This window comes from Letharia lupina, assembly GCF_014066315.1.
Source record: "Letharia lupina isolate WasteWater1 chromosome Unknown contig_16, whole genome shotgun sequence".
Classification (NCBI taxonomy): Eukaryota; Fungi; Ascomycota; class Lecanoromycetes; order Lecanorales; family Parmeliaceae; genus Letharia; species Letharia lupina.
In genome coordinates, this window is record NW_023502985.1 from 1,470,600 (window position 1) to 1,498,038 (window position 27,439).

The 27,439-nt window shown below is 51.5% G+C and overlaps 6 protein-coding genes across 6 annotated transcripts; 4 read left to right on the forward strand and 2 right to left on the reverse strand.

The window, feature by feature from the left end:
- Window positions 1-343: 343 nt before the first annotated feature.
- Window positions 344-3,272, forward strand: HO133_003139 (uncharacterized protein; the record flags this gene model as incomplete). Its single annotated transcript, XM_037294063.1, has 2 exons — window positions 344-590; window positions 745-3,272. The coding sequence occupies 2 exons, from the start codon at window positions 344-346 to the stop codon at window positions 3,270-3,272; spliced, it is 2,775 nt and encodes a 924-aa protein (XP_037150141.1).
- A 2,170-nt stretch (window positions 3,273-5,442) lies between these two features.
- Window positions 5,443-10,539, forward strand: HO133_003140 (uncharacterized protein; the record flags this gene model as incomplete). Its single annotated transcript, XM_037294064.1, has 1 exon — window positions 5,443-10,539. The coding sequence occupies one exon, from the start codon at window positions 5,443-5,445 to the stop codon at window positions 10,537-10,539; it is 5,097 nt and encodes a 1,698-aa protein (XP_037150142.1).
- Window positions 10,540-11,637: 1,098 nt separating this feature from the next.
- HO133_003141 (uncharacterized protein) lies at window positions 11,638-13,477 on the reverse strand (the record flags this gene model as incomplete). Its single annotated transcript, XM_037294065.1, has 3 exons — window positions 11,638-12,318; window positions 12,375-12,493; window positions 12,625-13,477. The coding sequence occupies 3 exons, from the start codon at window positions 13,475-13,477 to the stop codon at window positions 11,638-11,640; spliced, it is 1,653 nt and encodes a 550-aa protein (XP_037150143.1).
- A 924-nt stretch (window positions 13,478-14,401) lies between these two features.
- HO133_003142 (uncharacterized protein) lies at window positions 14,402-16,207 on the forward strand (the record flags this gene model as incomplete). The annotated part of the gene is made up of 1 exon (XM_037294066.1): window positions 14,402-16,207. One exon carries the CDS (start codon window positions 14,402-14,404, stop codon window positions 16,205-16,207), a length of 1,806 nt encoding a protein of 601 aa, XP_037150144.1.
- Window positions 16,208-16,756: 549 nt separating this feature from the next.
- HO133_003143 (uncharacterized protein) lies at window positions 16,757-17,649 on the reverse strand (the record flags this gene model as incomplete). The annotated part of the gene is given in 2 exon segments (XM_037294067.1): window positions 16,757-17,200; window positions 17,212-17,649. The coding sequence occupies 2 exon segments, from the start codon at window positions 17,647-17,649 to the stop codon at window positions 16,757-16,759; spliced, it is 882 nt and encodes a 293-aa protein (XP_037150145.1).
- A 6,028-nt stretch (window positions 17,650-23,677) lies between these two features.
- On the forward strand, window positions 23,678-27,006 carry HO133_003144 (uncharacterized protein; the record flags this gene model as incomplete). Its single annotated transcript, XM_037294068.1, has 2 exons — window positions 23,678-26,489; window positions 26,720-27,006. The coding sequence occupies 2 exons, from the start codon at window positions 23,678-23,680 to the stop codon at window positions 27,004-27,006; spliced, it is 3,099 nt and encodes a 1,032-aa protein (XP_037150146.1).
- Between the last annotated feature and the right edge of the window lie 433 nt (window positions 27,007-27,439).

Here is a 27,439-nt window from a genome sequence, read left to right on the forward strand (position 1 = left end):
ATGGAGGCAGGATGGGTTGTGGGGTTGTTGTACAAGTCCCGAAGTTGTAGGTGTTGACGACCGTTCAAGGTCAGCCCAACCTCTGCTCCCGCGATAGCGATAGCGCGTTCCGGAACTTTCATCCACCGAGGTAGATGACTCATGACTACTGGAGTGTTGAAGGCATTCCCAAATGCTAACGCTGCAATTTTACTGCTCATTTGCAAAACGCACACTCGCCTTCCTTACTTACATTCCCATCATTGACAATCCTCATCCACCAACTACCCACCAAGACCTTGTTTTCATCACAAAATACATACTCTTTCGACCGCACGACCTTACCTCTCTAGCAGCTACAATCATGTCACTATCTAGAGTAGGCATTCGCGTGCTCGAAGCCATGAGATCCGCAATCGGATGGGCTGCACGCAGGAAGATGGAACCGTTCTCTGCGCCAGACATGGAGCGGATTCCAGCCTTCCGAGAGGAAGACCGTGTCACAAGCACTTCATCTCACTGGATGGTCGAAAACAACGACGCCGACATGTGGGCTGAACGGTTCAGAGTTGCCCTCGCTGCTCCCCACTGTATCACTCCAGACCACTCTGGTATGTACCCTTGGAAGTACAGTATCCATATTTCGGTCTACTTCTCTCCTTTTAAGATGTGTTTCCGGTAGTAAACAGCTGTCTACCCTTTCGGGCTATCTTCTTGCCAAGTTTGATATCTTGACGAAGCGTTGCTGACTACGAGAATTCGTAGCTCGTGACCAAGCCTCCAATACCGAATCAGTCGAAAGCACATCTGCGAATACTGAAGACATACAAATGGTCCCACTTGTGCCAAAAAACGCCATGGAAGAAGCTATTCGTCTTGAGGCCGACCCCAAAGGCCTGTATAGCCGTGATTTGATAGACACTGCTGGTCTCGTTAAAAACATCAGAAAGCGACACAGAGACGCCATTGAGGAACATAGAAAGGACAAAGACGTCATGCGGATAGAGAAAGAAAACCTGCAGCACAGGTTTGATGATGAGAAAGAGCGTTTGTGTGGCATCATTCGCGGTCAAAATGAGGCGCTGAAATCGAGAAATGAACAACGGCAACAGATTTGCGACAACAACTGCGAGCTCCAATTCAAACATCAAGACTTGCTCGACGACAACAAAGCCAAGGATAGCCGTATCATTGAGCTGAAAGAGAAGGTGGAGGCAACGATTGAAACATGCAATAGAGTCACACAAGGCTCGGTGGTCTCTTTGAAGATCGCAGATAAACAGATGGAGCATCGGATTACCCGCATAAAAATCAAACATCAAGAAGAAATAGCCGAAATTCGCGGGTGGAATTCGACACTACAAGAGCGAATGAAGATTGCTCGCAGATTGCAGCCAGTCATCGTGCTTCACAGGGATCAGGTGGGTACTGTGTGTAAACTGCATGAGAGTTTAGTCCAGATGAAGATAGCGAAGACGGAGGAACTGGCTGCGAAGGAAAACGAGAACGAGGAACTCCGTGCCCGCAATGACCGCCAAGAGCGGGAGATTCGTGATCTAAAGATCGTAGCCAAGGCAGATGGGGAGGTCCTCGAGAAAACCGATAAGTTGCTAAGCGACACACGGAAGGCCCTCAGCGAAGCCAAAGGCAAGATCGAGAACCACCAACGCGAGGTTACAACTTTGAACAAGTGGGGAAAGGTGTGGGAGAATGGTTACCGTTCTAAAGACAAAGAATACACGACGCTCGAGAGTGAGATGAATACTCTAAGGGCAAATCAGCGCATGGAACTTATCAGAGCTGAGGCTAAGAATGAAGGTCTGCAAACAAGGGTTGATTCTCTTCAGATAGCCAAGGATAGAATGGATAAAGACTTGGAATGCTGGGAGAACGGGCACGGTGGCAGTCCGAGGTCGTCCAAGCCATATCATAAAGACAAACAACCAGGAGAAGACGCAGAATCCTTGGCAAAGGGGTTGAAGGCTGAGAACGCTAGAGCAGATGCACTTCAAAACAGTGTTAATGCCCTGCAAGCAGAGAAAGATGTCTTGGAGAGACAGCTAGGAATTGCGGCGAATGCATACAATCCGCAAATCCAGGAGCAAGTGAAGCGCCTACAGAGCGAAAACCAGAGATTGGGCAAGACGGCAGAGGAAGCAGCACTGCTGAAGATAGAACTGGAGGCGGAATTCGCAGCTGCCGAGAAGGAGCGCGAAGATCGACTCACTAATAGGACGAAAGAGCTCGAACTCGGCTTCGAGAACTTTGACAAGCTCCGTGACCAATGGCTTTTGCACAAGCGAGGCCTGGAGGAAGAACACGATAGGGAGGTTGTTGCTGACAATCTCCGGTGTCAGATCGAACGCCAAAAGCTAGAAGCCCAACTGAAGGCAGTCTCGGAGGAAAAAGAGAAGGAGATACTGCGCGAAAAGGAAGACTTGCAGAGCCAGAAAGCTGAGCTGGCAACGCAAGTGAGAAACCTTCATTCCGACGGCCAAAACCTCGTCAAGATGAAGGCTCGAGCCCATAAAGCCGAGAAAGAGGTACTCGAACTTCAGGTGGCCGAGGCCAATAACCGAAACCATCGAGACTCGATTCAACGAAATCTGGAGAATGAACTTCAGAGCCAGAGACGAGACGCACAGCGTCACTTGGACCTCCTCAACGAAGAAATATACACGATGGCGGAAGATCCAAGACTACTGGATCTTCACAACGAACTCCAGAGAGCAAATTGTAGCATGAATATTTTTGACTACAATGTGACATATGTTGGGGTGAACAGCGAGGCTTTAGGCCAAAATATGTTCGGTGCGGACTTCTGTGATTCGGATGTGCGTCTCCTCCAAGATGCAGGACGACCTGTGCTTCTCGCACAACTCCAAGCGGCGAAGCGGACATTGAATGAATTGGGACGTCTCCTGGCCGAGAATCCTGAGGTCGACATGGACAAGGCTCTCTCACTCGTTAGGGCACCGCGAGGTGACGAGGATGCCGCTCAACCAGTCGATGATATCTTCGACCTATGGAACGAAACTGAACAACCTGCGCCTCAATCAAACCCGCGGAAGCGCTCCGGAGCGCCTTTAGGCCACCCAACATATGGCGACCATCAGGACAACCCCGCTTTCGATGACTGGGGAGTCCAAGACCACGAGGTTTCAATGGGCGCTAGACTCTCTACGCCGGAGGACATTTCGAACCGACACAAAATTCTACCAAAGTCTCGTCTCAACGGAGGACCAACCTTCGTTCCTCTCGAGAATATAGACCCAGCAATTCGCGACCAGTGATTACTCAATATCTTCTCATTGAACAGCACGCTTCATCTTCCCGCCTAAGCTTTGCATCAGCATTGCTTCGGGGGGGGGCTTGCGATAGATTTACCCTAGGACTCGACGGCATTTCTCAACGATATGTGTCTAGGCTATGATTCAAGGTCGTGCTGACATTTGTTACCATTCTTCATTCTATTGTAATAACTCCGTCCCACATTCTTCAGCTGTGCTGAAGCGGTCAGCTGGGCTGACGCGGTGGGCAACGGAGCGATCCACCTGGCTGTTTCGAGATATCGAAGCGGTAGGCTATGGGTCTGATACTTTCTAATAGTGCTCGCGAGGGTTCATTTTAGGGGCAGGATTTGAGACTAGGTGGAGGTTTGGTGTCTTGTGACTTGAAAAGATCTGGATTGATGGATGGCGGAAATAATCTTCATACGAAGAGGCCTGGATGAAGCAACTCCAGAGTGGTCTTAAGGAATGAATGACAGAGATGCGGCATTCCTTTACAGACAGACTAGAGGCGTTGGCGTTTGGAGTTGATAGCAACAGAAATAAATCGACAGATTCTTGTCCGGAAGACTTCTCCATTGTTTCTCTAGTTGCACGTTCTCGTCTCTTCGACCTAGCGGCGCAGAAGTGATCGACATTAAAGACTCCGTTGAGTATAGCAAGTAATAATCTGATTGACTATAGTGGATACAGTAGCAACAGGCTGAAGGCACCATGATGTGAGGTATTGCCTGATTGCGCCAAGACACTGACCCGCTCTACGTAGAGTACATGTCAGTATGAGGAGCGTGGATTTAGTTAGCGGGGTTGTCACAGAACAGTGCTCAGAAATGACTACATCTGTTCAAAGACTTCTGCTCAGCTCTTCTTGTATCCTTGCAATGATCAAGATCCTCAATTGGAAGCTGTGATTTCAATGGCATGGCTCTATGTGTTGCTTTGTCCAATGCTTCTCGTCGCGCTCTTCTACACGTAATACCCAGAGGAAACTACAACGTATTTGAAAATTGCCTTGTACTTTGCTCAATCCCAGATATCATTAATAGAAACTTGATTTACTCCAGCTCTACGTCTGCACGCATGCACAAACTTGTTTTTCGAAGGCCACTTGAAACCTTTAGGACTGAGTGAGCACAGGATGCTGCAAACCCACCCGCGAGGAGAGTCTTTCGTATCATGCATGCGAACAATATAGGTGCCAACACCATCCCCAGTTGAGCGAGGGCAGACGCCAACAAGGATTTTGATACAGAGGCAAGTGACCACTTGCTGCGGACTGGCTGCGGGTCGAAAAAGACATTGCAGTCTCTGAGTCGAAGATGAACTTGACGGCAGTCCATTGGATGGTAGGACAAGAGTTTTTCAGATGTATGATGGATGGACTACTGATGGAGCTGATATCGTGGGTAGCAAATCTGTGAACTACATATGGTGATAGGGCTGCTGGCAGTTCATGGTGACTTGGATACGAAGTCTCAAAGCTAGCTTTCCTAGGATCATTCCAAACAAATGTCATGGTTAGAGCTTTCCTTGGGCGTTCAAGAAACGAGCAAACGTGGAGTGATTCTTTTGGTTTGATTTGACCCTGGGTATCTGCGCCTCAAGAGCTCGCGCTCTTAAGGAGCATATTTTGAGATTGGAGTCTTGTGCTTTTGGAGGACAAAGAAGTGGGGGGATGGTGTGCGTGAAAGGCTCTTTGTTGTCAAGCTGGCACTTCTAGATTGATTCCATCTACCCTAGAAAACAGCAGCCACCGATAGCATAGAATGGTGAAGCTAAGATTGTGGGTGATGGGGAGGAAAGGTTCTTACGCTAGCAGCTGAGGTCTCGCAAGTGTTGAAATTGCTCCAGCGGTGGCGAAGCAGTAAGTTCTTTGTTCATAGCAAACCCAAGAGCGATGAGTCAGCTCGAGGTGTACTTTGGCCGCGCGGAACGTATCTGGTGTTGAGGAGATTTCCCATGACAACGCTTGAACACCGACCTTTATTTTCCACAACAACGCTCACGCCTTCAACTTTCCACAACCTACAGCATACACATACCTCAACCACATCCAAGATCCCATGTTCACAATTAGTCCTGTATCGCTCATAGTTTCTCCATCATAGTGTTTGACGCACATTATTGGCAGCTACCCATCCACGTCACGCAGCTCCCACTGATGACTGGCAACATGGCAGACCTATTGGTTCTAATTTTGTCCATTCTCGTCATATTGTTACTCATCACCGCCTGGGACCATACCCTTGCCCTCCCATTCTTAAACCCATCGAGGCGTGAAGTGCGGGATCTCCTCGTTGCAGTCGAAGACCTGTTGTTGCCGATGGGGTCGTTTCCAAGCAAGCTCTTGCAACCTTGGGTCCCAACAGTCAAGGAGTGCCGGTCACGTCCCACGGCATTAACACTGTCCCACAACCCAACACCTGCCGAGGAAGGGTCAGAGCCCAGTACTCCTGCTTCGACCGAGCCTACACCCGGCGAGAGCGGATCAAACCCCACCGCAGTGCCCCCATCGACCGAACCAACATCTGTCGTCGGTGGACCAAATCCAACCATGTTGCCCCTTTCGACGGAACAGGCACCTGGCCACGGCAAATCAAAGCTCACCACAATACCCCCTCCACCCGTGCCAGTGCCTGTCGTTGCCGGGTTTGATACTACTACATTACCACCTCTCCCCGAGCCAACACCTGTCGAAGGTCAGTCTTTTGGCCCAGAAGACGATCCAGACAAACCGCTCTTCGACTCGCTTGAGTACCAGCAGTTATCAGGCGATGACATCCAGATGGCGTTTAATGTACCACTTCCGGAGCAGCAAGGTGCCGAGATCGACTCTCTTAGTAGCGATTCTACCGTTGCTGGTGAGGAGACAGAGAAGGAAGAGCAGGAGCAGGAGGTGGAAGATAGCACTGCTGTAGTGGAGAAGGAATCCACGGAAACCGAAGTTTTCGAGAAGGAGATTCGTGGCTTGGTCGATCCCGAGGGAAGATACGGCCCGGATCTTCGGAAAACGATCGAACTCGTCGCCGGCACCGTCGAGCGTCAAGCAAAGGCCGAGGAGGGCCTAAGATCCGAGACCGTGCGCTTCCAGAGAGCGGAAGATGATCTTAGACACGGGTGGGAAGACTCGAGGGAGGTGTTCGAACGCATCATCAGCGGGCAGAATGTGATGTTGCGGTTGACGCGGGATGAGAACCATGAGCTTGTTGAAGAGAATCAAACACTACTCAGCAAGAATGCTGGCTCGATGGAAAAGTATCAGCGCATGCTAGACCAATACAACAACCACCTCAACTCGCTGAACGTGGCAAAGGAATCCGCCGAACAAGCCGCAGAAACGGCAATAGCTGGGGTGAATGGCCGCATTGACGCGGTGAAAGAGAGCTATGAGCAGAAGAAGTCAGCTGCAGAGCTCATCAATAGGCAAGAGCGGAACGCGCTCAACTTCTCAAAGGAAATGGTAGAGAACAACCTCGCGGAGGCTCGCCGTCAGGTGACTGCGGGTGAGCAGCAGCATGATGCTGCAATAAAGGAAAAAGACAGTACCATCAAGGAGCTCAAAGTAGTGATGAGGCAACTGAGATCAACAGTGACGACGTCGGAAGAGCTTGCGGCTTCCGCCGAGCGGGGTCTGCAGAAGCAGTTGGATGACCGATGCAAGGAGAAAGACCGTGAAATCGGCACCCTCAAAGATCAGCTTCGCGAACTGGAGGATAGGGTTAAAGCACTGGGCGGCTGGAAGGACAAGGCGGAGGCAGAGCAGCGAAACCACCAACGCACCTCGAGTCAATTGAACGATCAAATGACGGCCCTTCGCGAGGACAAGAACCATTTAGTGCATGGGCTGAAGCTCGAGATCGGAGGTCTTCAGAGGAGTATAAAAGAGGAAGAAGATACAATAGCTGACCTTCGGCGGAAGGTTACTAGCCTGAAGTCAGGCCAAGAGGTCAAAGACCTCAAGTCTCAGCTTGGAGAAGCCAAGAAGCAGCAGCAACTATCAGTGAAGGAAACGCAAGATCTGAGACAGCAGCTGCAGGATTGCCAGCATGGGGTGGAGAAGCTCCGAGATACTGTCAAGGCTCGAGACAAGAAGATCGAGAAAGATGCGGAGATCTCATCGAAGAAGAAGGAAGATCTCGAGAAGCGGCTAGAGCAGGCTACATGCGCCCAAGACAGAGGCCTTGAGGAAGCAGCTCGAAAGGTAGAGGAGCAAAAGAAGGAGCTATCACGCGAGCTCAAGGACGCCCAGGAGGCGGAACAGAAGGCTGGCGCTGACTTGCAACGCCTCGAGGATACGAGGAAGCGGACGACGATAGAACACCAGAATGCTATGAAGGAGAAAGACGAGGAGATCAATCGTCTTGGCCAAACAATTCAAGATGCGAGGGCGGCCGCCGCCGCAAAGGCAAATGAAGCCGGGAAGGAGGCCACTGAGGTTGGTGCTGGTGAAGAACGACAGAATGAGATGGAAAAGAGAGAGACAGTCGAAATTGCGCTCAAGAAGGCTGCCGAAGATGCAAAAGACAAAGATCGACAGCACGAGAAGGATAAAAAGGAAGCTGTTGAGAAGGCTGTCAGAGAGGCTGCAGAAGATGCGACAAAGAAACAGCGACAGTATGAGGAGGAGAAGAAAAAGGCCGTCGAAAATGCAGTCAGAAAGGCCGAAGAAGATGCAAACATGGAAGTTCGACAGCATGAGAAGGACAAGAAAGAAGCTGTCGAAAAGGCTGCAAAAGACGCAGACGATAAAGAACGACAGCATATGATGGAGAAGAAAGAAGCGGCCGAGAAAGCTGTCAAAGAAGCTGCAGAAGGTGCGAGGCAGACACTTCAGAAACAACTAGACGACGAGAGAGAATCATCTCGCCAAGCGCAGAACAAGGCCATTGAGACCGAGACCAATCTGCGAACTGAAATCAGTGGTCTCCGGTCACAAGTCGGGGAAGTTGTTGAGTCCAAGAGCGTGGATCCCGCCAACTCTCAACCTGGCAGAGACGCGAAAGAATTGACAGTGATAGCCAGAGAGGCGACCGAGGCGCACGAACTTCTTCTGGAGATCGAGGGAAACGGCGTCATCCAAGGTTCAGTCGAACACACTGTGCTCCGCCAGCTCAACAACGCAAAACTTGCGCTGTATTGGATCAAGTGTGACCTTCGAAAGCCGCGTTTTGCTGCTGACAAGCACCATTTCCGCGATATGACGTACGGCGTCGAGGTAAAAGAGGAGGACATCAAGCAATTGAACATGGCCACACACGGAAAGCTGGTCCAACAAGGCAAAGTGGCGAATGCGAGGATGCAAAACTTGCGGTACATCTTGGACACAAACAATGATGTCCAGAAAGATGCAATGCTTGAAGCCATATACACGCCGAACCCAATCAAGCGAGAGACGAAGAAAGCGCGAGGTCTGAAGCGGCATACGCAACCAGGCCCTGGCATGCTCCCCTCAGTTCCTTCAACAATCGTTCAAGCCGAACATTCAACCGGTCACTCCCAGCAGAGGAATGGAAATCCGGAACCACAATACGATCCGCGTCTCTTCAATCCGCCCCAGAACGTGCAGCCGCAATTATCAGCAGCCACGTCACAGGACCAGACCCAGGGATTTTTGCCAACTCCCTTTGACGGAGCCGCAAGTGGATTTTCTTTTCAACTTCAAACCAAGGCTACGCCTGACTTTACGTCAGCTCAGGGTGTGCCAGGATCCGCAGATGACGGCAGCTCATCTTTAACGGCACAAAGCCAAGGAGACCAGCAAACGGATGCGCTGGGCTTCGACTTTGGTGCCATAGATGAATCTCATCCCGTTTGGAAGGGCATCAGCTTCGGTAAGCAGAAAGAAGCCTCAGAGGAGGCCGGTGCAGCACAGAGCACCACCGTGCTTCAAGAGAGCGGAAACGCCGAGCCTTCGTCAGCACAATATACGCCCTCTACTGGCTTTCAATTCGGTAAAACCGCCCTTCTCCAGCCCTTGACAATAGCTGACGTTTTCACAGATGTTCCATCGACGCCAATGAACAACGAACAGAGTGGCGGATCCATGGATCGGTCAACGGGGGTCAAGAAAGACCACAACGCCAAGCCTTCCTCAGCGCAATATACGCCCACTACTGGCTTTCAATTCGGTAAACTCTCTCTCCTCCAGCCCTTGATAATAGCTGACACATTCACAGATAATCCATCAATGCCAATGAACAATGCACAGAATGGCGGATTAATAGATCGATCAACAGCGGCCAAGAAAGACCACCGTCAACCTTTTGCAGACATTATGGCTTTGTTGAAATTACCAACATCGTCTGAGAAAGCAACTATAGCCGCCGTCCCAGAGCCGGTTCCCAAAAACAACAGAACTTCAACTACTGGACCTACAGATATAGCAGCAAAGACTTCGCGCACGTATTCTGTTGTTAAACAGTCACCCTTTCCAGGCCTCCAAGACGACAACGGGATTGCTGGGCCAGTCTCCGAACCCACGTTCCAGCGACCTAAAAACAACATCCGAGGCCGAGGTCGTTTCAATGCATCCAAAGGTCGCCTGCTTGCGCATCAAGCGTTCGCTACGCGGCAAACTGTACCTTCGCCAGAGTCGACCCAAGCACAGCAACCAGACCCACAAGAGCAGGGCTCCGTCATCCAGCAAGGAGGTTCAGGGGGTTCCGTTCAGCATGATCATAACTCTGACAAGCCCATAGGCTGGACAGACCTGATGACGAACGCTGTGATGGATGAGTTGCGACGCAACAGTGACGTTGGCCTCGACTTCCTCGGCGAGTTCCTCAGATTGAACTACGATTTGGAGACGGATGACATCCAAGGTCTGAACAAGTTCCTAGAGATGCTAAGACAGGAGGTCAAACCCGGACATGGCTCTCGCTCTGACCAGCCCAAGGGTTGGACAGCGGGAATGACGAGTTTCGTCGAAGTTCTATTGAACAAGGGCCATACAAGCGCTGACCGAATTATCACGTTGCTCAACCGCGAGTATGGTAACGTCTCCGCCATTGAAGGAGTGGGAAAATACGTGGAGAGATTGAAGACCAACCACAAAACCGGGATCCCTGAAATGCCCACTGGATGGACGAAGGAGCATACGGCGAAAGTGAGGGGTATGCTGCGGGACGGAGACGAAATTGACTTCATCGAGGAAATTATGAACATGGAGCTTGATTTACCGGCGGATGACACAGGTTGTTGGGAAAATTGGCTGAAGAAGCTACAGTCGGATTACCAAGCCGAAGCGGAGGACCCAATGCTGCAGGACTAGACCCAATCCCCGCAAACTTCCCGCCGAATTCCTGATATCCGTATACAACGATCCGGAATGGCTTGTGATGCTTCTGGTGTTGACTGAATGCGATGTGTGATGTCCGCTGGTTGTGCTACCATGCTTCTAGCGTTGACTGACCACGATGTATGATGTCTGCTGGTCGATCTTCATTGCTTTTAGTACTGACTGATTGCGACGCATGATTTCCAACACACTCTCTCTATCTTCGGCCGACCCTGTACAGCTGTACCCGGAGATCCGAGAGGTGGATGAAAGATAGTGATTGTTGTATATCGGTTGTACCAAGGAAGGCTGCGCAGAGACTGTTTGTTTCATGTTGTTATGAGGTTCCGCTGAGAATGGACGGTGGATGGTAGCATGATTTCAAGGAACGGGCTCGCGCGTTGGATCCGGAAGCGAGAAGTTCTTCTTGCGTTGGCTATGTGTTTTTCTCTCTTTGTACGAGCTGTTGTCACAAGGCTTTCGATGTCCGGCGTGGCACAGCCTTCTCATAGCAATTGAAATATCCAAATCATCCCCGACTGCCCTTGATCACCAATGTGATCGCTCTGAAAGCGATGAAGCTTCTCGCTCATTCCTTACTCTTCAAACAGTCCAAAGGCTCACAGCTTCTCCTTACGTTCTCCCTGTACCTTCAGCAGCCTCTTCCCAGGCCGGAGTACAGTACAATGTAGTCGCACGAAGAAGCTACAATGGCATGTCGTCGAAGCTTGCTTTCTGTGCCGCAATGCCAAGACTGATGCCAAGATCAGCGCCAAGCCACCAGAATACTCGTGCTGTCCAGAAAAGAAGATACTTGATAGGACGAGGACACCAATAGATCCTTCCACTTAGCCGGATGTCGCTCGATCTATTGGTGTCCTCGTCTTACTAAGTATATCACTTCTGGACAGCGCGAGTACGAAAATCACGAGTCACGACAGAAGTAATATGTTGCTGAAAATGGCAACACAAAGCCTCTTGGGTGATGGCTACAAGGGATCGTTGTCCAGCACTAGTACCTCGAAATTCTGGATCTCTGGTCACCTTTTTGTTCTATTGCTGGCCAAGTCACACCCCGCCTCTCAGGCTCTCTCAACTTCGTCTTCTAACCACAAAGTTGATACCTTTCCTACCCTCCGGCATCCAGTCAATATCCTCCTCCTCCATACCCCACTCTCTTAAATCCACAAGTTTGACTTCCAGATCCCATTTGCTTTTCGTTTCCAACTCCACTCTTTGCCAAAGCTTTCGAAAAGTTTCGTCATCATGGAAAAACATGTTCCCCCACGGTCTGTCGAGCTCCCTCGGAGGCACCTGCGCACGTTGATACCCGATGAGAATAGTTCCGGACTTTGAAAGCTCAACCACCCTCTTCATTATCGATGCCTGCCCTTCCCAGTCGAACAGGTGGAAGAATTGATTTGCGATGATAATATCGAACATTCCCTTCCACTGCTCTAGACCAGAGCCGGTATCACAGATATTCGTCTGTAGGAAATTTGCCACCATCTTGTTTCGGTCGTTGAACAGTTCAAAACCCAGATCCCACAGCTCCCTGCTGATGTCGCTTGCATACATGTTCCGTGGGGATGTTCCATCCGCGGCCAAGAGCCGCAAGTCCTGCCCCAGACCACAGCCCAGATCCAGGATGGTATCTCCAGCCAGTGCTCGTGCTAGGACTTCGGGATACTCGGGAAAACTTGAGATACTCGGCAGTAGGAAGACCCATTCTCCGATGCATGGGTAGCCACCGTGCAGCCATGCTCTGTCTCGCTAGTAGGCTTGTTAAATAGCAACGACAGAAGTGCAAATCTCGTCGGGGTACTCACTATTCGATGCAGATGGGGAATAAGCTCACTGTCCGTAAATCCAGCCCAAGTCTCATACACTTTTCTTATCTTTGGCTTCAAGCGAGGACCGATGTTGGCTTTGTACCATTGACACGCTACTCTAATCATCATTAGTCACAAGTACGTATAGGCATGGGATGGGAAGATCTGCTGTTGGACTTGGTTGATGAAATGGTGCTCAGGAACATGCATTGCGAGATCTAACGTGGAAGTAAACAATGTTACTCACGCCTGGTTTCCCCGCTTGCTTTTTTCCCTACACAGACCACCCTTGGCATGGACAAGGCAGCTCCATTCAAGACCTCTTGGCCCACGTCTTGTATAAGGCTAAAAATCTTTGTCGCCTCCTCTCTGTGGTCTGTTTTTGCAAGACTTGATGCGAACTCCTCCATCGTCAATAAGTGCTGCTCGCCATTCGCCCTTGCTAATTCTGGTGGGTCCTGGAAGTGATAGATCATGGTATCCAGCAGGCCTTGCTCGGCGAAAAAATCGGGCAATTGTAACGTCCAATCATTTCTGCCCCGCGAATACACCATCTCTCGCAGCTCATGCAAGGCTGGAGTGTGTAAGGAACTGTTGCTAGTTCTGACATGTGTACCAGGGTAGTTGAGTTCATCCCATTGGATGTAACCGCCGGGTTTGAGCATTCGAAGAAGATTACGAAGAATGTGTCTTGGGTCACTATTCTGCACGACAAGTACAAGTAATCGGACGTGAACAACGTCATAGACGCCTATCATGGACTCCGGTACAGGGTCGAAAACGTTCCATGTCTTCAATGTGAAATTTGGAGACAGCCATTGTTTAGGTGGCGCTTGGGATGTATTGATATCGAAGCCATCTAGCTTCGCTGTCGAATACTCACGGGCAACGTCTATAAGCCAAATCGCTGTTCCTGTTGCGACGTCGGCAATACGGGCATCTGTCGGAATGGATATGGAAGGATGGAGGCTGAAATGGAGTGATTCTTTCCAGAGATAATGCTGGAAATTCAGGCGCGAGGCAGCAGCATAGCTCCTGCCTAGCATATATCCACGTCCATCTGCTAGATTGAAGTCGGGACTCACGTTGCTCAACGCCATCATCGAAATGTGATGGGAAATATGGTCTTTCAGGCAGCCCAGCGGTCAGAAGACTTGGAATGAGAAGATGATCTGCAAGGCTCTGAAAATGGTGGTAGACTGGGGTGCAAAGGATGCTAGAAAAGTATTACTCGCCTCGCCGATGCAATTATCGCACTAGCCATGCACCCGTGCATCATGCGAAATGCAGTGAGATCTGACTAGTGGGTACGCTAGTGATACAAAGTATTGCATCGCATGAGTTTCCTCTTTTACTCTAGCCTATCCTTGTTCGCGCCTCTGCATCGAAGAAAATACTTTTTCTTCAAAGCAGTCGGATCGGTTTTCTGACCGAGGAAATCGGATCCGTTTTCTGACCGAGGAAATCGGATCCGTTTTCTGACCCAGGAAGTCGGATCTATTTTCTGCAGGATTGCCTCGAAAGACAGCAACTTTGACCTGCATGAAAGAGTGCTCTTCATACCCTTAATGATTGAAGTAGTCGGATGCGTCACTCGGCTGCAGTATTGGTTCGAAACAGAGCAACTCTAACCTGCATAGAAGGCTCATATTTACACCCTTAAGTGTTAAAGCAGTAGAATCCATTTCCTGCGGAATTGTCTCAAAGCACAACAAAATTGACCTGCATTATAGAATTTTTTTCACACCCTTGAATACTGAAGTAGTGGAACCGTTATACCCAGACTTCATTTCAAACAAGGCAACATTAACCTGCATTAAAAGAGTGCCTCACACCTTCGCATGTGTCCTCGAAGATATCCTCGCCAAACAAAAGAAAGCAGATAAGTGTGGACCAGTCCAGGGCTTTGGACCGACCGACCGAACCATTGAGAAGTTTGTCAGGACCCACTATCAAAGTGTCCTGGCTTCGAGTACCTTCTACATGCAAGACTATCGAATGCAAAAGTCTTGTTGCAAACAACAATGATACCAAAGACCGACATCCTGGAGGTAGGCGTTGCGGTTGGCCGAGGTACAGGCCCAGAATTAGCCGATGTGTTCGTCAAAGTACTCAATCAGCTTGCCCGTCATTTCAGCGTTCAGGTAAAAGTCTACCAATCGTCGCGAATCTATCATTCGTATCACTCGCTTTTCTCAGCTGGATATGACCTTCAGCACATTCGCGATGAGACAGCGCTGGACGCAACGCATTATGAAGACTTCTGTAGAAAGCAGGCTGCGCAGGGTACCAATGTCATTTTTCGAACGGCTTTCACCGCGCAATCATTGTATTTGGTCAGACAGCATTTGGAAGCTGTTAAAGTTGAACATTTCCACAAGCAATCGGCAGAAATCCTTCTCATCCGTGATCAAGCTCAGGGCTTCTATACTGGGTCGAATACTTACTCCTTGGACGCGCTAGCAGTTTCGCGCTCATGTCAATTCGACAAGGCCATATTCAATCGCATCGTTACTTACTCTCTATCCCGGGCCCGTAGATGCTGGGGCGAGAACACCAAGATCGACTCTTTGACATTGGTTTACAAGCATCATCTCTTTGACGGCATTTTCGACGTCTGGGCCCGAGAGTGGTCACAGGAGCATGGTTTGAGTATCCAATTCATCCAGCCGGACACAATGAACAGAAACATACTCGCATTCGGGGTTCAAGGGCATCAGTTGATCATCGCCGGCAATGAGTACGCAGACATCATGGAAGTACTGTTCCTTGACATGTTCGGACAGGGTGTTCAAGAGACCAGCTATTCCGAGAACGTCTACCTATCGCCTCCAACGAGCGAGTTGGTGGAGTACCAAACCGTTCACGGTTCCGCGGACGACCTTACCGGCAAGGGAATTGTAAATCCATCCGCAACCCTGAAAGCAGCTGCTGCAATCCTCGAACGTCACGGTCGATGCAAAGGCGTAGAATCCAACATGAATAACGCCATCGAAACAATGGCCCAACAGAAAAACTGCACGCCAGACCAAGGCGGCACCTCCACCACCGCTGCCTACGTCTCAGCTATCCTTCATCACCTCGCAAACCTATACAGCCAACCAACCTCTCTCTCGCTCGCCCGACGACCGTCACCCATACCCACCACGCCCGAAACCTTAACACCAAACCCCCACCTCCCCACCCTCGGCTTGAAGACAGCCCTCCTAATCATCGACTTCCAACAAGATTTCGCCGCCTCCATCAACGCCTCCTCTCCATCCCTCCCCACCATCACCAACAACATCTCTCGTCTGCTCTCCCACATCCGCACCGCACAGACCCAAGCACTTCCCTCCCCGTCTCCAAACCCCACCTCGACCTCCCCCTCAATCAAAGACATAGAACCAATCCACATCCGCTTCCTCAGCCCCCCCTCGCACCACCCCACCCCCTGGACCACCCGCTCCGCCCGCCCCGCCAACTGCGTCCCCGGCACCCCCGGCGCCGCCTTCATCCCCCCCATCGCCCCCCTCCCCACCGAGCGCGTCTTCGACAAACACGCCCTCTTCGACCCCTTCCTGCTGCCGGCCTTCGAGCCCCACCTCCGCGCCCGCGGCGTCCGGCACCTGTTGCTGGCGGGGCTGTACGGCGACGTGTGCGTGGACGCGACGGCGCGGTCGGGGTTCCAGAAGGGGTTCTGGATCAGCGTGGTGAAGGGATGCGTGGGGAATTTGCGGGCGGGGGTGGCGGAATGGGAGAGCTTTGCGGAGGAGGTGTATGGGGCGAGGATGGTTTCGGTGGAGGAGTTGGGGGTGGGTGCGGGGGAGGGGGGGAGGGCGAAGCTTTAGCTTGTCTCGGTGACTGGGCATCGTTGGGGGTGAGATTGGAAGTGGGTGGGTGGGGAAAGAGGAGGGACTGTCACTTTCTAAAAATTGGTCATTTCCTTAGTCGGGAGAATGCGACAAATGTCCACTGTGTAGAACGGTTGATGCAGGATTGGCTGTCCACTAGAAACCATGAACTCATTTACTTCCCTCGTCAGCAGTTACTCGACTTATATCGTCACAGGCACGGCTGAATAAGGGTATATATGACTGGGCCGGATGTGCGCCGGGGCTCGTAGGCCTGGATAGGCATCGATCGTACTCCAACACCAAGAGGAATCCCGTGTCTGTGCGAAGTAGACCTGGTGTAGAAACAGTAGCAATGTACAGGCGTCGGCAGGCGGGACGAAAGAATGCCATGGCTCTGAAAGAGACGGTATCGGAAGACGAGTCATACGCTGGTAGAGGGCGAGTGTATGAATTTATGTGAAAATTCATATTGATATGTAGAGCGCGGCACACGAACCCACAATCCCACCGTGGCGATTCCTCCCGAGGCCTCGTCTCCGCCCCTCACGTTCCCAACTTCAAAAACCCCTCCACGAACGCGTCCACCGCCCCAGCCGTCTCGTCCGCCTTCTTCAAAAACGGAGCGTTGTGACTCCCCGCCATCTCCCGCACGGCCCACTCCACCCCGGTCCCCTGCATCATGGCCTCCTGGCCGAACTTGGGTATCGCTTCGTCTTCCGTGCACACGAGGTAGGCCAGCCTCCGCTCGAAGCCCGGGCCCGTCCACGCGGGCGCCGGGGCGGGGGACTTGAAGGCCAGCAGCGCGTGCGGGACGAGCCGGGAGGCGTTGGCCGCGGCGACGGGGGGGTCGATGTCGGCGGAGAGGATGGCGAGGGGGTTTGCGGGCATGGTGAGGCCGGGGGATGGCTGTGAAGGTGAGCGGGAGTGGGGATTGCGGGCGGAGAGACGACGAGATGGAGGGGAGGGATGATGGTGGTAGCGAGCTAGCTAGAAGAGACGGTGGACGGGACCTCGTTTTGTTTCACCCATCCGGGCAGTTCGCCCCCTTGTCCGTCCGCCACGCTCGCCCCGCCGGGCAAGACGAACCCGGAAATGTGTACCAGGCCCACAACCCCCCCCTTTTTCCCCTCGCCACTCCGCTGCACCTTGCTTAATCCCCGCGCCGCGCCGCTTCCGGGCACGCCGCCGTAGGAGTGCATCACGATGACGACGTCCTTGCCTTCGGTCTCGATCAGGGGGAGGAGAGAGCGCTTGAGGACGGTTTCGGTGTCGGCGGCTGCGTCGGCGGATGCGGGGTGGGAGGGGTTCAGGGAGGGATAGGAAGCGTATGCGGTGGGGAAGGAGAGGTGTTGGAGGCGGGAGAGGAAAGCATCGTAGGTTGAGGGGTGGAACCAGGCGCCGGGGATGAGGAGGATGGTCGGCTTTGTTGCGGCCATGCTTGGAAGGGTACGGAGGGATTGAAATTGATGCGGATACGAGATGGATATATATATTGGAACTCCTGTTCGATAGCTGTTCTCCAGACCGACCTGAAACCTTGGAGTCAGGCATAAGAAATGAGGAGAACATGTTGACTGCTGTGATAAAATACTCGCATGCACAGCTTAGGCATACGGACAAGGCTACGCGCTTTCAGCGAGCAGAAAGTCGTATCGAGATCCCTCGATCGCGTCTTCTCTTTCCACGTTTTTCACATCACACATGGCAACATCCAACAGAATGTTCCCAATGCTCAGTAGGTCCGAGTGAAGAGTGCCTGCTCCCATCCCGTGATGGTGTGTGGGGCTAAGTTTATCTCGTCTCTCGGCAGGTAGTAGGATTCAGGGGCTGCCGACTTTCACTACGGCACCACTCAATAATAAAGCGACCTGCAGCAAAATTTCAGCGTCGCGATTCTTTTTTAAGCAGATCTGGAGTTTCATAGGTCGCGCGAAGTTCTATCGTGCGTTTTGTTAGCTAGAAGCTAATGCGTTGCAAGGACAGTAATGTTTGGATGTTCTGCCAAGAGAAGGTACTTGTACTACTAAATTGCTAAGATATGACTTGCTAAGCACGGTAGTAAGCACGGTAGGAACAGGTGCACCGGCGCCGACGATGCGTGAAGCTCCAATCTGCATCCATGGTCTTTCCACCTTTACATGTTGTGGACGGGTTAGAAATTACTAACCTCATGAAGCAGAGATCTCCGCCTCGTCGTCATCATCACATCCCAGCTCCCCCGCCTTTCTTCCATCCAGCAACAATCGGCCCCAATGTTGATAGTGACGGATGAGTGCATATGTATGCTATGAAATGCATGACACGACATATCTAGTGCTGACTATCGACTACCTATCGGCTCACGGAAATCAGTTCGCGGCGCCGGGCGTCAAGTCGCAAGTCGCTGTGTGCCCCCACTTTCCAAGATATCTAGAGTAAACCCCTTTTCCCTTTCCAGGGTGTTGCATATGGCCCGCTTAGCTCTACGGAGTACTTGATTAAATGCACTCACGCGGAGAAGGGAGAAGGATGAGCTCGGGATTGCCCCTTTCCTCCCGAAGGTACGCCAAGCTATTTTTGGGCCCCACTTGGTCCCGGACGGCCGGAGACGCGAGAAGATAACATACCGGGTTAATTGGCATATAAGATACTACCATATAGCCGAAGCGTCCATCTGATCATCGTTTGGAACCGTATTTTATATGTAAAGGGGCCTTATAACACTGTGGTATCGTATGGCCTAAGGCGCTAGTCAATGGTCTTACTAAGCTCACTGTCGCCAATTAGAGAGCTCGGAGAGACGCCCTTGTTAGACGGGAAAATACCTCTGTACGGGGGATGGTACCTGATTTGGGGGCGTAGTGTACCGCAAATGGCCTGTACCTACTCCGACTACTCATTATTCTACTTGCCTTGCTACTGTGAGGGTTTACTCAATAGATTCCCAATGGACTTGAATGGATATTCCTGATTTTGCCCTGGGGGCCTAGTACGATTAAGTACCATTACTCAGCAGGCTACAGAGGTCTGCACCGAAAGTCCTGCACACGCACTAGTGTAGCCCTAACCCTACTTTCGGAAAGCGGCCCTGTAGAGGGGAAGCCTAGAAATATATTTCACAGCGCATGGATGGGACTTTAGGTACTTCTTTTAGCTTGATAGGGGTATTAAGCCCCGAAACCTAGCTAAGGCTAGGTGCGATTCCGAAGAACTCCAGACGTATTGTCCAGATAACCCTTTAGGTGGGGCGTTATCCGAAGTCTAAGCGCAAGAGTCTTGGCGGGTGCAGGACTTTCGGTGCAGACCTCTGTACTAGGACCCATATCTTACAGTCTAATTATGGCCTACGTCTGAAAACCGTTATTTTGAACGGTATCTTATATGCAAAGGGGCCTTATAACGATGTGGTCTTTTATATGACAATTAACCCGGTAGGTACAGTACACTACTTCCTCCACCAGTTCTGCTGGTTTTTGGGGCTGAATCACAGCAATTCAGGGCCAAAGAATCATCCGGAAGTCGATTGGCCTGGTCACTCTACCGAACATCCATAGCTCCGTCTTCCTCGGGTCCTCTTGGATCCAGGATTGATCATTGAGTCGAAGACTACCGTACATCGGCTCCGGACTTCTTAGGCTCGACGTTTTTCCAGAAAGTCATAGAGACGGCGGCAGCGAGGTCCTGAATTGGCCCATCGAGGAACGATGGTACTACCACAGAACAGTATGGGACCACGGTGCCACGTGTTAATCCTAGTATCCTAATGGTACCGTACCATCTCGTGGTAAGCAGGATAGACCTTGGCAAGGTCTTGGCACATTGGTCGATTTGGAAAGAGTTGGCGAACTTGGTCCCAGTGCGTAGCAAGTTGGCCAATTGAAGCCGACCAGAGATTCTATTCGCGTCCGTACAAAGCCAAAGTGCCCACATCGCATGCAGTATCCCAACTATCTGAGTGTCACGGTGAAACAGGACGCGAAAGGCTGGGCCTCTATCGAATGAGAGGATGTGGTGAATGTGGATGCAGATAAATCAAAATAGGGGGGTTGCTTCGGTTCAGGTTGCCCAATCACTTCCTTCTCCTGCTGGTGAGCCCAACTGGGCTTAGTAAGAATGGGGAACGCCGAATCCCAAATATCCTGGACGCAACAGCAGCCTGTGTATGTAAGATCTGAAACTCGTCGAAGTGTCATACGCACCAGTCATTTGTTGGGGTTCGCGCATCTTAAACCCCTTCGGAGATATACTTTACATCTCAGCATGGAATGGCCCGGAATTTTCGTTCATTGACCACACCCACATGGACTCCATGACTTGCGTACATGGGCCGTGTAGCCTAGTCTGTTTTCGTGTGCAGAAGTCGTGGAGTTGAGGGTGGCTTGATCCTTCGCCCCTTTAATACAACAGTACAGGTCTACTCTAAATCTCGTGCTTGATGTTAGTAGCCCGCTTATTCCTCTTTCTCCACGCTCGACCTTTTCCTTCTCTACCTCCATACTCTACAAGTATGACATCTCCACAGGAGAAAGCATATCTTTCAGAGAATCGTCAACCACAACTTTATGGCGCTTACATCTCTACTTACGCGCTTGCTGTATTAGCAGTTGGACTTCGTCTCTCTGCCCGGAAATACTTTTCCAAAGCCGGAATATGGCTCGATGATTATGCCATTTGTGCATCTTTGGCTTGTGCGACTGGGAACTTTGTTGACATGATAACATGTAAGCAGATCATCACGCTTGCCATGTAATGAGACTGACTGGGGAACAATTCGCCAGGGGTTCGTCGTGGAGTCGGGAGGCACATCGAATTATACGGGCTGGAAGGCGTCAAGCACTTCTACCTCAGCCTGTTCGTCTGCGAGATACTCTATACCTTGACGCTCTGCCTTACCAAGTTCTCAATTTTGCTGTTCCTCATACGAATTTTTGGAAAGACAAGTATACGGATCCCGATAATGATTTTGGCCTCGATTGTTACGGGATGGGCCATCGCAGTGGTATGCTCTAAAGCCTTTCTACGCTCCAGCAAGATTTCGCTAAGCGTCGCTTGACTAGGTTGTTACCACAATCTTCCAATGCAGCCCCGTCCAAGGCTTTGTGAGTGGACCCCTGCTTGTCACGTCTTCCTACTCAAGGCTATGTTCCGAAAGAGAGGCACTGACTGAACAATCTCTCAGTGGGACAAGTCTACAAACCCTACATGTGCCGTGAACGTCTACGCTTTCTTTATTGGTAATGCGGTGCCCAACATCGTCACGGATTGGGCTCTTCTGTTGCTCCCAATCCCGTACATATGGCGCCTCCATCAACGAAGGGCGCAAAAAATTGCTTTGTGCGGTGTTTTTGGACTTGGTGGATTGTAAGCACCCACTCTCTTCGCACCTCCTTATCACACTAGTCTTGCTTCAATGAAAGACCGAATGCCATCCAGATACTGACATGTTCCCCAATAGTATCTGCATCATTTCAATCGTCCGTCTCTATATAATGGCCACCCAACTCTTCCACACCTCGTCCACGGACGTCACCTGGCTTTTCATCGGCTCTTCAACCTGGACGGCCGTGGAAGTCAACATTGGCATCGTGTCAGGTAGTTCTCCCCTTCCCTCCTTCCCTCCTTCTGGCACGGCAAGATCTCGCCTCCTCTTCCTCTCTCTCGCCCCACAAGCCTCTCGGCCACCGACTTCCTCTCTGACAAGACGTCCAGCATGCCTCCCTTCCCTCCGACCCCTCTTGGTCGCCATCCTCGGCGACTCCGCATTCACCACCAGCCAACCATACGATGGCAGCAACAAAAGAGTGCACGACGGGTACCCGAGCGGCAGCGGGCATGGCGTTCGGACAAAAGCGTTCCAGGATCCCTACATGATGGTGCGAGGGGAAACACGCGACGGCGAGAGTGTCAACGTGGGAGTAGGCGATGTTCGGGAAGGCAGCGGGGACGTTCTGGTCACGCATGACATTTCCGTCGTGGGGGAAAAGGTTGGCGGTTAGATTGAGGCCGCTTCGAGTGAGTGGATGTGCGATTTCAGGTGTGAAGGCCTGGGGACTATGCTAGCGGGTTGGAATCTCCTCGTGTTGGCTTGAGTGCTCGACACGAGTGCTAGGCTATACATACTCACCAGCTTAAAAGTATGCCCTTTGTCCAGCCTTGTCCCTCCCAACCCTAGTATATGTTAATGCGTCCGCTCGTCCTCCTCGTATCTACTACTCTACGAGTGCCGATGCCAGATTGTTCGCATCTGTCAACGTAGAAGCTTTTTCGCACTCAGACTCGGAGGCTTTGAACTACCGACGCGGGATTTCATGCCCTTTTTTGGTCTCGACCCTGTCTACGTGCTATGTTTTTTGAGACTATGTTTTACCGGCCTTATCGTGACTCTTTGAGCGTTTCACTGTTTTTCTCTTGTCCGTTTGGGAGGAACGAATACCGGAGAAGATTGGGGGATAGTGCGTTCCACCTGGCGAGGAATCCATAACAGCCGAGACGACCACGGCGACGCTCGATGTTGGGTAGAAGGGATGGAGCGCGGGAATAAGCGAAGAGCTTTGGTCTCAGGGAGGGGTTGATAGCCGGGTTGATATGGTTTGAGAGCGTGGAGTTGATGGAATGAAATGGTTGATATGATATGCACTTCTGGCAAGGGAAGGGGGAATGAGGAATGCAGAACGTGGAGGGCTACACATCGTATGATTGATTACCTTGTGGCTTGAATGCTCGTGCTCATTCTCTTAGGAAATATCGATCTCATCGTGCGAGCGGGCATGGTGATTCAGTACCCTATACGCCCCGGGCGGGAACGATGACTGCGAAGAGGATTGCAAAGTTGGACTGTTGCTGGATAAGTAGTCCAATACCCGTCTACTTCAACCTACCTACTAACGATGCTGTTGATTGGAGTTTGTCAGGACATCAAAGTCGGCAGTCGCAGCTTTGACAGCAACAAAGGGAAAAGAGAAAAAAAGGCGTGAAAGCATTCTTTGTCCCCAAGTCGCGTAGCGTAAAAGGATCTGAATTTCTTCTTCCGGTCTCCTTCTCCTCGTCTTCAACCTCAGAGAGATAGTTAGGGTCGCTTGTCAAAGTTGATGATGGGCCATCACGAAGTATGCAGCATGGGTTGTCGGCGAAAAACAAATCTTATGTTGGGTATAAATATAAAGTGTTAACACTTTTTGCGCGGTAATGCTGCCTTTACCGAGGCTGATGACACACGCCGGAAATTCGATTGGCCGAGCGAAGTTTTTGAGAGGTTGAAGGCATTCACTTGTTCAACGGACAGCGACAACAGTACCAACGCTCTTTTTGTCACCACCAACAATAACGCACTCGCGTTATTCTTCCTGTTCTCATATTCGTACATACAACCACATCTACCGTGCTGTTCCTACATCCACTCCATGACACCTTCTTGCGTTTTCAATCTCAACACCTACGTCTTGTACCCGTGGTGGTGACTTAGACACCTAGCTTCTCGTCACAGCGATGTCTCTCGCACAGCATATCTGGGACGCTGTCCTCGATTTGGTGGAAACTATTGGCGCGTTGGAGGACCACGACATCCTTGAAGTCGTGAAGACGGAACCCGATTCCACCTATTCGCTTCCTTCCGTCGACCTACATGCCACATCTGCGCAAGCTTGTTCAACGGATAAAGAAAACACCGGGATAGTGGCATGGATCGAGCCCCAGCATTCTGGTGCCGTCCAAGATTTTGCAGGCAAGGACGTCAGTGTTGAAGAGGTCACCAGTGGCGCGGAGTCTGGCCTAGAATCGACCAATGACACCGATCTCAGAGACCAGAATGATGAGCACCAACAGGAGAACTCGGGTCCACACATCGGAACAGAAATCGCGAACCTCATAACACACCGCATTGACCCAGAACTCATCGGACAGAATTGGACTTTACGACAGGACAACGTGCAACATCTGAAATGGCAAGACAAAGCTTCAATGACCATAAAGAAGATGACAGAGGAGGCAGAGGCGCGAAAGCACGAGGTGAGAGATGCGAAGAAGGCGGCTGTCCGAGCAAGAGCCGCGATGCAACGACAGATCGATGACCTCGAGCGTCAAGTTCAAGAATCAGAGCGAGACAAAGACACTATGCTTATGGAGAATGCTCGCGCTACCGATGCACACGAGAGCAGCCTGCGAGAAAGCAAATATGAGTTGGAGGCTCAGAAGGAGGCAGCTGCGCACGCGGCAGCCGCGGCGGAGCGCCAGATTACAGGAATATGGACCAAGCATAACACAGACATGGCCGTAGCCGAAGCGAAGATCAAAGAGCTACGGGCTGCGCAAACCTTCACGTTCGACTGCAATCGGGAAGCCAATGCGCTCCGTGAGGAGCTCTCCGAAGCGAAGAAAGAAAGGGTGGAGGAATTAGCAGCCAAAGACGAGGAAATCAAAACCCTGCAAACCTGCATCTACGACCGTGATTCCGAGATCCGTCGTCTAGGTGCCGAAGCTGAAGATGATTGTAAGGCCAAGAGGGAAGCCATCAAGGAGAAAGATGGCGTTGAGCGCGCGAAGCTGGCGGCCGATCGTGAAATCAAGAAGCTCAAAGTGGAGAATGAAGCTTTGGAGTCGAAGCGGGGAAAGGCGGATTCAAAGGCATTGGAAGCTGGAGGTCGTGCCAAAGGGCTCCAGGACCAGCTCGTGGTTACCGAGAAGAGGGCAGCATATTGGGAGTCGTTGTGCACCAAGAAAGAAGAGGATGCCAAAGACAAAGTCCTGAGCGCATACAACGTGGATCAGCAACCCACGTTCATACCGTCTGGAGAGGAGGGAGTGTCGGTGCTTGTCGAACAACTACGCAAGGAGAACGGTGAACTCCGGGAGAAGATAGTTTGTTTGACGGATGATATTCAAGAGTGGGCTCGAGCTTGGGAAGCGGCGGTTCAGGGTCAGAAGATGTGGGAGCAGGACATTCGGCGCCGATGTGATGAGGAGAAGCAAGAAGCGCTTGATAAGGAGCGTGCGAAGTGTCGCGTGACCGATGGGCGAGATGCTAGGGAGCAGGATATTCGCCGAGAGTGTGAGGAGGAGAAGCAGAAAGCGCTCGCTGCGGAGCGGGAAATTGGCCGGGTTCAGTCGGAGTCTCGGACATGCTCGCTAAGGGGGCAGTTTGCGGTGAAGCTCAAGTCGCACTCCAATCGAGAACTGCAGAGGCTCCGTCGTCGGACTGGAGTGGAGCACAAGAAGCAAATGAAGGTCAGAAAATGTCAAGTGAGGTGGGTTTTTAATCGAGCTGTGTCGCGCGCTGTCGAGGTGGAGCGGTCGTTGCTCCAGACCCAGTCCCGGACCCAATTCGAAACGGAGATAGCGAGTTACAAGACCCAATTCGAATCCGAGCATGCGATTTCCCAGACTCAATCAGGAGCTCAGAATGACACAGGTCCATTGAACCAGGTCCTTCTGCACGAGGAGGTCAAAAAGCGAGATGGGTACATCGAATTGCACAAGGCGAGATTGAAAGAAGCGTTTGACGCTAAACGGGAGTCGGAAAGCACTCTCAAAACCGTCAGAGCAGAGAACGAGCGGTTGAGCCGAGACGTCGTAGCCTACGAGAATCAGAAAGCACTGGCCAGGCAGACCAAGAGCGGGGCGCAGATCACTCTCATGGCGCAGGAACTGGCTCGAGCTTTAAAACTCTTCAACGAAATAGCCACATTGGGCCTTGACGAAAAGCATCGCAATCTCCTGAATGAACTCGTCCTTGCGAATAAAGCGGTGCGAGATATCAGATCTACGATCGAGGAAGGCGCCGTGGTCGACTATGAGGATTTCCAGGGTAGGCTGGATCGAGTTGTCGCGAGCTCCGATGCGTTCGACTATTTGGATCCGAGAGAGCGACCAGCGCTGCATGCACAATTGGTTGAATGCTATGCGGTTATTGGTGGTCTGACCAAAATCCTCGCGGGCGAGCGCGGAGATGTCATGAAAGAGGATATTCTTGAGAGGATATACAGAAACAGTGATAAGGGAAAGGGAAAGCAAGGCGCCGTCACTGGGTCAGGGCCGGCTTCAGGGCCATCATTTGGTGCAAATGGCGGACTAAGTGCGGCCCCATTACTCCAACTCAACGGAAACAGTACTTTCCCATGCGATCTGAATGATAATCCTCAGACCCCCTTCAGCAACACTTCCACATCTAACAGCACACAAAAACCCACCGAACGTCCTTTCACAACCACACCGAAGCCTACGGCGCCAGGGTCTCAGAACGAGCCTGAATATATGGACGCTGCGACCGCGCATGCTCTCCAAGGGACGGATGCATCGATTCAGGGTACGTCTGACCCCTTCGACCTTGACTCCATCGACTGGTCCGATCCCACGTGGCTGGGTTTCGATCCATGAGCTAAAGCACATTTCAGAGCAAGCTCCTGAATTGCAAGGGGTACATGGGAATGAACCAAGTAAAGCCTCAAAAGACCTTGCTAACATCCTTTCAAAGCTCCGAGATAGTAAGTTGGATCTCAAGGATGAAGCGAGTATACATAGCTCACAGCTCTGCAGATGCCGCGATCGTACAGAATCAACTACACCGCCAAGACGGCACCGAGATGGATCTGTCTCCGCTGTCGGGACCACTCTCGCTGCAAGAGCGGGTGCAAGGCCCCGAGCAGCCGGCTGGATGGACAGATGTCATGACGGGTTGGGTGCGGTATCTGCTGCAACAGGGTACGGAATTGAGCGCCGTCGAATCGGGTATGCGATCGTTCTTTCCAAGCATCAATGATATGGTGGGGGTGAAGCAGCACCTGGAAAACATCAAGACGGAGTGGGAAGGTCGAGAGGTTTAGGTGCAGCAGACGCAACGTCGCCACTTCTAGGTGATGATCCTCCTTGCCCAGATGTCTCATTCCTACCGTTGAGAGTGTCGGTATTGTTCTGCTTGGGGAAGTTGATGCCAAATGGGTCCTGCTTGCATAGAGAGAGGGAAGTCGGTGATATCACGGTGTGCAGTAATGGAGGGCAGGGGAGTCGGGCTGCGAAATGTCTCGGATGAACTTGAGGAGCGGGATCAGCTTTGCGGCTTCGGTTTTTTGTACTGGTACCATCAGGTATCGCGTGGCTTTCTGTATCCGGCGTGATGCGGCCATCTCTACATATCGCATAGCATCTGAACATATCACTCTTGAAACCATTTCCAACTCTCACAGGGCCTCGTTGAGACCCGACTGATTCTCCTTGGGTTCCCGAACTTTTACCCGTTCTACTGGATCTTTCGGGATT